General features: G+C 26.0%; 1 protein-coding gene across 1 annotated transcript; it reads left to right on the plus strand.

Moving 5' to 3' along the window:
* Positions 1–2,255: 2,255 nt before the first annotated feature.
* Positions 2,256–8,734, plus strand: LOC105448521 (odorant receptor 63a-like). Its single transcript, XM_011687168.1, has 8 exons — positions 2,256–2,381; positions 6,751–6,868; positions 7,053–7,314; positions 7,387–7,500; positions 7,978–8,068; positions 8,173–8,318; positions 8,382–8,514; positions 8,586–8,734. The coding sequence occupies exons 1-8, from the start codon at positions 2,256–2,258 to the stop codon at positions 8,640–8,642; spliced, it is 1,047 nt and encodes a 348-aa protein (XP_011685470.1). The 3' UTR covers positions 8,643–8,734.
* Positions 8,735–9,074: the final 340 nt, after the last annotated feature.

Genomic DNA, 9,074 nt, shown 5'->3' on the forward strand with positions numbered 1-9,074 from the left:
TGTCGACACCAACATAGATTTCCTAAAGAAATACCCACTTATTTTTAGGAAATTAAACGCACTTTGTTAATATATTATTATTATATTATTAAAAATATGATCTGTTTAGATAATTTAAAAGATGACAATTTTTAATTTATATTTTTGTGACTTCTTTCTATATTTAATTATTTTCTGCAAGTCTAAATTAATCAAATTTAATATCAAATATATCAAACCATTTAATCATTTATACATATAAAGATGTAATAGTATAGAATTAATTATGTAGAATTATTATAATATTATTATAGCTAAATGAATTAATGCTTTAAACGTTTCAGTAACGATATATACCTTGAGTCTATGCTTCCTGTTTACCCAATATATTTCAATTTTATTTGATATTGTCACACCTTTAAATATATCTCGTCCACGTAAACTTCTATTTCCTGCAGAATATTTTATCGATTATGAGAAATATTTTTATATCATAACAATATACATAGCTATTGGATTGCTTGTTTCAGTAACTTGTATAATAGCTACCGAAACATTTACAATAACGAACGCATTACATGCTTTCGGATTATTTAAAATTGCTAGGTAAATACATTATCTTGTTTAATATATTAATGATATGTTTGTTTCTTTACTTTACTCGCAAATTTTTATTGATTTGATAATTGTATTTTTAATTGATATTTTTTTATTCAATATTTTAATTAAAGTTCCTCTCTATTTTTGATAAATTATACAACATTTTATTATAGTTTTGATTAATGAATTATTCATAAAACGTTTTGTGTATTGTATTTATTTATTTTTACTTCAACTAGATTATTTATATCTATATATCTTTCATTTTTTATTTGTTTCTTTTATTCAAACATTTAAAATTAATTTCTTAAGATAACTCTAGAAAAGGTTTTCCCAAACTTATGAATCGCAACTTACTTTTTAAAATGACAAATATCCATCTATTTATAGCTTTGGTAAATATAAAAAAGCTGATGTGGGAAGGAATTATTGATTTTTATATATCATTTTATCTATTTCTCAAATATTTAAAGAAGAATATGTTTGTTTTCTGTTTCTGTTGATATCGACGCGAATCACTTTTAGACGCAAAAAGATTGATAATTGAAATTTAGTTTTAAACTACCACTGTTGAAAATGCAACTACACATACATACCATATGTACATAGGGTTCACACGTGCAAATTTGTACAGCTACGTAAATTAACGAAGTATAATTTATCATTCGAAAGTTTTTCATGATCCACAATACTTTAGGAATTCCTATTCTAGAACAAGTCTATCAATGATATATGATTTTAATGCATTAAATTCATAGTATAGTATGTTCATATTAATTATATAGATTAATTTAACATCTAAATTTTTGTAGTTATCGTATAAAGCATGTATTAAGCGGAATCGATCCACATATGTGTCTAACTAAAAAATATGTCATATCTCATAATAGAATAATCGCTGCGGTAGATTTCCATAAGAGAGCGATCGAGTTAGTATCTTTAATCTATAAGTTAATAAATTATTAAGTTAATTGCTTGATACACGAATAGTATTGGTGAGAGTTCTTGATTGTTTATGTCATAATTATGAATATATTGATCAATACAATACTTATTTCAATATGAATATGTTTTTGCATGCATGGAATTAAACTTGTTTTAAAACTATGATTTGAAAAAACAAAATAGTTGTATATTTTGACTAATTTATGAAAAAAATAATAACATAAAATGTTTTATTCTATAAGATTTTCTGATTTACTGAAAACAAGTTTCGGACAAGTCTATTTAATCTTATTTGTGATGGGTGTGTGTTCAGCAAGCGTCAATTTATTCAACGTGAGTAGCATAACCTTTAAAACATAAGATTTTTATATTGTAGTTTTCTTTATATAATTTTTCCAAAAGGAATCTATTAATATATTTAAAAATCTTAATGTTTTTTCCAACAATTGATGTGCTGTAGCTTTCTCGAATATTGAAGGAAAGAGACATTTTGGAAATTATTAAATCTATCGTCTTAATAATAATACATATTGTATATTTGACAGTAGCTAATTACGCTGGGCAAGAATTTATAAATGATGATACACATTTCTATCGCACGATGTAAGTTATATGATTGTTATAATATATATTTTCACAATACTTTATATTATTTCTTAAGTTATACAATTCGTATTGTTATAATTATATATACTTTAATATATGTTTGTGATTATATACATAGATGCAATATGGAATGGTACAATGCTCCGTTAAAAACACAAAAATTGATACTATTTTTGTTACGAAAGACAACAATATGTTACAAAGTTGATGCCGGTGGTATGTTTAATCCCTGTTTGGAAGGTTTAGCCACAGTAAGAATCTTACTAAATTAATAGAATAAGGTATATTCGGGTATTATTATGACTATCCATAATTAAAATGGCTTTGTCTCCTATAAATTTGTATTTTAAAAAAAGGATACATGAGGCATATAATATGAAAACTCTAGTTTATATAAAAAAAATTTCTGAATAGTGAAAAATATCTAAAAATTCAAAAAATGTAAATTAATTATGTTATCCGTAGTGAAAGAGCCATATCTTTTTTAACGTTTAAAAATAAGCAAAAACAGTGTTAATCTCATACTTGTTTAACATTGAACAAAACTTTATATATGCTTATTTCTCTTATTTTTCTTATACATGTATATATATTTATATATATATATATGTATATATATATATATATATAATATATATAATAAATATTGAGAACCAATATAAATAAAATTACAAATTATCTAATTTCATATTTAAATAATAATATAAAATAAACAAAGGACCACGCACAAAACATATGGGAAATAGATCCCAGTCGATTTGGCTAGGCTTTGGATATGATGTAGATAAAATGGTTCAGATCAAATGTTCTCATGGGCTGAAGGACCAATAATGGCTAGTTTCCGAGATATTCGAATCGAAAGAATAACAAAATAGGTAATTTAGGTCTTAAGCCTACAGCCTATTTTAAACATCAATCGTTTTTTTGTATGTGCGTGGGTTAGTAAGTGTGTGTCAACCATTTAAGAATCCCGCATAAACACACGCACACACACACACACACACACACACACACACACACACACACACACACACACACACACACACACGCACGCACGCACGCACGCACGCACACAGTATTGAATGCACAAAATGTATTTGAATTCAAGTGATCGTTACATCAAAAAACAAATAAGTCTTACGAATTGTAATTATGTGCATTGCAATGTATAGTGGAGATTGACAAGAGAATATGTAGAAGCAAAAGGTCAAAAGAAGCAATAATTGAAAAAGGGAATACAAGTGAAAACGCAGAAATATCAATAAATACTCATTAATAGTGTGAATGAATACGACCGTAACGTATATGTTTTTTCACTCGCTAACACTCGCTCGGCTAGCAATATTATAGTAATATGATAATATTATTACCCCCCCTCCCCCCGCTATATCCTCTCTCTCTCTCTCTCTCTCTCTCTCTCTCTGACCACATGCTGCGGGTAACGACTCACTCCGGAGACAGCGACTTTATGCGTACTTTATTTATTGCCTATATTGATGATTAACCCACATGCATGTGTGCGTGTGTGTGCGCGCGCGTGTGTTGTGTGTGTTTGTGCGGAGTCCTGAAATGGTTGGCATCCACATAAGTACATACACATACATACTAATCCACGGACACACAACGAAACCGAGGATGTTTATATATCGGCTGCAGCTTTAAGACCTAATTACCTATTTTTTTATTCTTTCGATTCGAATATCTCGGAAACTAGCCATTATTGGTCTTTCAGCATATTGAGAACATTTGATCAGGACCATTTTATCTACATCATACCCAAAGCCCAGCCAAATCGACTGGGATCTATTTCCCATATGTTTTGTGCGTGGTCCTTTATAATAAATCACAAATTAACTAGCATATAATAACACTAACACAAAATTTCTTATCAATATGTGGCCAAATTAATACAATCATAGATTAATTTTCTTCCAACTATTTAAATTTTTAAAAAGTACAAAAATAAAGAATATGATCACATACATTCGGAATCAGCACAAAATTATCTTTAAACTGATAACACATCATATTTACTTCTTGAATAAGATCATTGAAAATTATGAAAAAAAATAAAATTATAACAACAGCAAACTTTTTTTATCACATTTTATAGACAATTAATCACGTAACTCTAATCAAACCTACATTTCGATTCAATCGGGAATCGGGTGAAATCTTTCATTTTATGTTTAACACATACATGCAATATTAGACGCACTGACTACTACCCAAATGTACCTTATAAATCGATTTTCCAATCAATCATCGTGTTGATTAGCTATATCTATAAAAAATATTTTTTGTTTTAGAGTTTAAGTATGTCGATTTCTTACTTTATGGTTCTTTATTCTACATAATTAATGTGTTCAAAACTACAAAAGTCTATTTTATTATTATTTTGAAAATATAAGATTAAGTTTTTGTCATAAATAAAATATTCTAATTGTAAGCAATAAAAAACAATATGTTAATAAATTAATAAACAGTATACATGAATTATTAAACTAATTAAATTTTTAAAAATGTGTTTTATAATTTTCGTAATTGAATTATTTTGCCATTTTAGTTTCATTTATTGTAAAAAATTTTTTTTTTATAAGCATATGATAAACTGGTATAAATACTGATAAAATATTCTAATTAGACACAAATTTATAAAAAGGAATATTATTAATGTGTAGTTATAATTTATTATTTAAACACTTATGCAATCTGTTAATCGCTTACTCTATGTCAATTGTAATTTAATTACTCATAATTTGCGTAATTATTAATTTCTTATCATTTTTAAAAAGTTTGGCAATATTAAGTAGTTAGTATATGTATAATATAGTTTAGCACGTGATTGTTAAACGAATAAATTCTATTAAAATAAAATATTCTTTTTGATAACAATAGAAACTGGAGTAAAATAACTTAATTAAAATACCTATTTTCAAACCAAGCGTAATTCTTTTAATCTGCCTTCGAAATTTACTTTTAAATTCTATTTAAGTTTTGTGTTGCTCATTTTCTATCAGATTATTGTACATATTGAAACATTATTAAGAAGTTCTTCTGTTGTGCACCCATTGATTGTCTGCGCAAGACTAAAACCCTTGTCTCTATAGAGTAAATCCACAAACGAATTGCGCTTGCGCTAAAGTAAAATGCGAAAAAATTGAGAATATATACGGTATTAGGACAATATAAGTCATAGTTGAACGTTTTCAGACTATTTTAATAATTTGCCACTTATCTATAGCAACCGAACTTATAGGCTTACCGTAGAAAAAAAAATTGAATCTATTATTTTCCTTACCTAGCAGTTATAAATAATCTAAAAGTTAACACTATCATTTATTGTACGAAACATTTTTTTACAATACGATATAGAGAATTGTGTAGGAGAAAAGCTGTTAGAATTTGTATGAGAAATATGTGCAACTGGTGCATATAAACTTGGAGAGCAGAGATATTTCCAGTGTTGTAAGAAATGGACTTCAACGGTGATCATTATTATAAACTTAACCGTATTTTTCTATCAACTATTGGCTTGTGGCCGCATCGTTATATTACGTTGAGGCAAATCCAAGGCGTTATATCGTCATTAATTTTAACATCAGTAACATTGTTTCAAGTATGCTAATCATTTATGTTTGTATTTCTGTTTAATTTTGTCCAAAACTATTTTTCAATGTTACATAGATGATATACATACACATTATCAATATCTCACTTTGTAAATTTTTTCAAATGTTTTATATAAGTATTCTTTGAATACTTGAATATATATATGTAGTAAATAAATATATATAATTTTTAGTTAATAAAGTTGATTACAACGAAGTACGATGTGGATCTCATTTTAAGAATTTTGTCATCCGCTTTGCCGTTCATGTTATTTACTGTAAAATATGTTACTTTTTATTTTGTCACAGAAAATGTAAGTATAAAGGAAGAGTATTTATTAACAATTATTATAGATAATTATGTCACGTCAATGTTCATAATACTACGAATTATAAGCTTTTACAGATAGTAATGTGCGTATTAAATGAAAATATAAAAGTTTTGTCATATATTCTTATTTATATTGTCTTACACTTTTTTGATAATTTTTTTTAAACAAAATTTAGAATTAATATAAAAAGTGACAATAAATGACTATGAATAGAGATGAAAACTTGTAAAGTTTAAATCGAATTGGTTCAGATTATATTTGTCGATTTGATTCATAATTCGCTATAATTACGGATAAATAAATTACTTTCATTATGACCCAATTATTATTCGACGTTGTCTATCAACCGAACTCAAATTAAATTCAATTCGGTAAAAAACTGAACATTTATTGATTACTTGAAAATTGTGAACTTATATAGGTACTCTTAAATATATTTTAGATCTGACTAAATGAAAACATAAAAAGTGTCGATTTTTGCTTAAGTTATTTATACCTTGCAATTAATGCAAATATGTTGAGAGAAAAATTTTTCTTTTTTTATAAAAACAATTACAATAAAAAATTATATTATTTTGAGTAAAATTGTATATTATTAGAGGAAATCAATTATTTAAATTGGTGGAATCACTAATATTTTACTTTATTTTATATATGTTCCCATCTGTTATTAATAGATAAAGGTATTAATGCAACAAATTCAAACTGATTGGATCGCTTTGAAAGATAATAATGAGATTGAAATAATCCAGCGATATGCACAAGCAGCAAGACTATGCACTACAAGTCTAGCAAGTAAATAAATATTTTAATGCGGTTAATGAACATGACATTATTTTTATGTAGTAATATTTTTATTTAAATCACAAGTATATTTTATTGAATGTGTGTGTAATCAAGTATAAAAATATCACATATTGTTAATAGCTTTTATATTGATTTCTCAATATAACCCTTGATTGATGATTGATAATTTCAGCATTGATTTATATATGTATAATCGCAGTTTTCTGCATTCAATATGTGCCAATATTTCTTGACATCATAGCACCATTAAATACATCTCGGCAAGCCGAATTATTATTTCAAGTTGAATATTTTCTTGACCAAGAAAAATATTATCATACGATTCAATTTCATTTAGATGTAGGACTTATTGTTGCTGCGATGACAATCCTGTCTACTGAATCATTTTGTCTAACACTTGCCATACACGCATTTGGAATGTTTAAAATAACTAGGTAAATATCACGTATAATTTCAATCGCGTAGATGGGCGATATTGCTTTTAGTTTACATTTTTGTTTCTATAGTTATCGTATGGAACGTATAATAAATAAAAATACTCCGAATTCATTCATGGAGAAACATTATGCCTTTCATGATAAAATAGTAACTGCTGTAAATGGTCACAGAAGAGCAATTGAGTCGGTATTATAATAATACACATTAAAATCACGTATTAATGTTATTGCACATATTATATCTTTTATATTTTATTAAAAATATATTATTAAATTTTATATATGTAATTATACTATTAATAAGATAATTAATTGTACTATTAATTATACTATTAATAAGAATATATAAAAATGTCTATTTTCGATTAGTCTTCAATCTATTATTACAAGAAAAATAATGATAGAAATAATAATTTTTAAAATAATTGATTCTATATTTTTTAATCTATTTATCTTATAATAGCATAAAATAATTTTACATTAATTTTTAATAAAGCAGTTTAACATTAATTTTCTTCAAATTTACATACAGATGTCTTATTTCTTTTGTCTAAAAATGGATTGTAGCTCTTTTATTTTATTATTATTATTATTATTAGAGAGAAGGTAAAAATATCTTGCAATCTTTCATAAATGTAATATATTTTATATCTTTTTAAGATTTTGCGAAATTATTAAATCAACCTTTGCAATACCTTATTTGGCTTTAATATTGCTTGGAGTAACTTCCTCGAGCGTAAATTTATTTCTGGTAACAATTATTTTTATTGAAAAATAAAAATACAAAATAATAGAATGTGTGCGACAACATGAAGAATGTGAATTGACTTGTCAATAAACATTCTTTTTTAACAGCTCTTCCAAATAATAATGTCGACGACCACAATAAATGATTTAATAAGGTCTGTTATATATGTCATTTGCCATTTCATCTATATGTTCTCAACTAATTACGCTGGACAGAAATTTGTAGATCACGATGCTGATGTCTACGGAAGGATGTAAGTAATGCAAGTGAAATAATATGTTATATGTACGTACATATAATATTTTTTAAATTAAAGATGCAACATACAATGGTATAATGCGCCATTGAGGACACAAAAACAGATATTATTTATCATGCAAAAAACCGTAAAAAGTTATCACATGGATGTCGGTGGCTTATACAGTCCTTCATTAGAAGGTTTTACAAAGGTAATTAAAATTTTTTGAAATTATAAAATCTTAATGTTTGGCAGGTATAAAAAATTAATTTTTTTTTCTAGCTTGCGAGTGCGTCACTCTCTTATTTTACTGTTCTCTGTTCAATGCGAAAATATTAACAACATATACCACAACAATAAACTAATGACACTTGAAATGACAAGTTGCTGTAATGCTTGCGATGAAACTTGAGATGGCAAAGAATAAAATATTCAAACAACAGATATTTATTTTCATAGATATTTTAACGCTCTATGTTTATTATATCTTATATATCGTACAAGAAAACGCGCGTCCTGTACATCAATTGTCCCCTTCGATTTTAATAAGCTTTGAATATATTAAAATATATAGACAAAAATAAGAGACACATATTTTTATATGGATGCTTTTTATAAATGTCGCATGTTAAGTAGATAAAAACTCTCTCTTGAAAAAAATCGGTTATTTTCTTTCGAAGTAAAGCAAATTACATCTAAGCTATAAAAAATTATTTTAAAAAGTGTTTTAATAAAACTTGAATGTTTTCAAGAGTACTTTATAATAATTTT

The sequence above is a fragment of the Wasmannia auropunctata genome, unplaced genomic scaffold (assembly GCF_000956235.1).
Source record: "Wasmannia auropunctata unplaced genomic scaffold, wasmannia.A_1.0 LD336085.1, whole genome shotgun sequence".
Classification (NCBI taxonomy): Eukaryota; Metazoa; Arthropoda; class Insecta; order Hymenoptera; family Formicidae; genus Wasmannia; species Wasmannia auropunctata.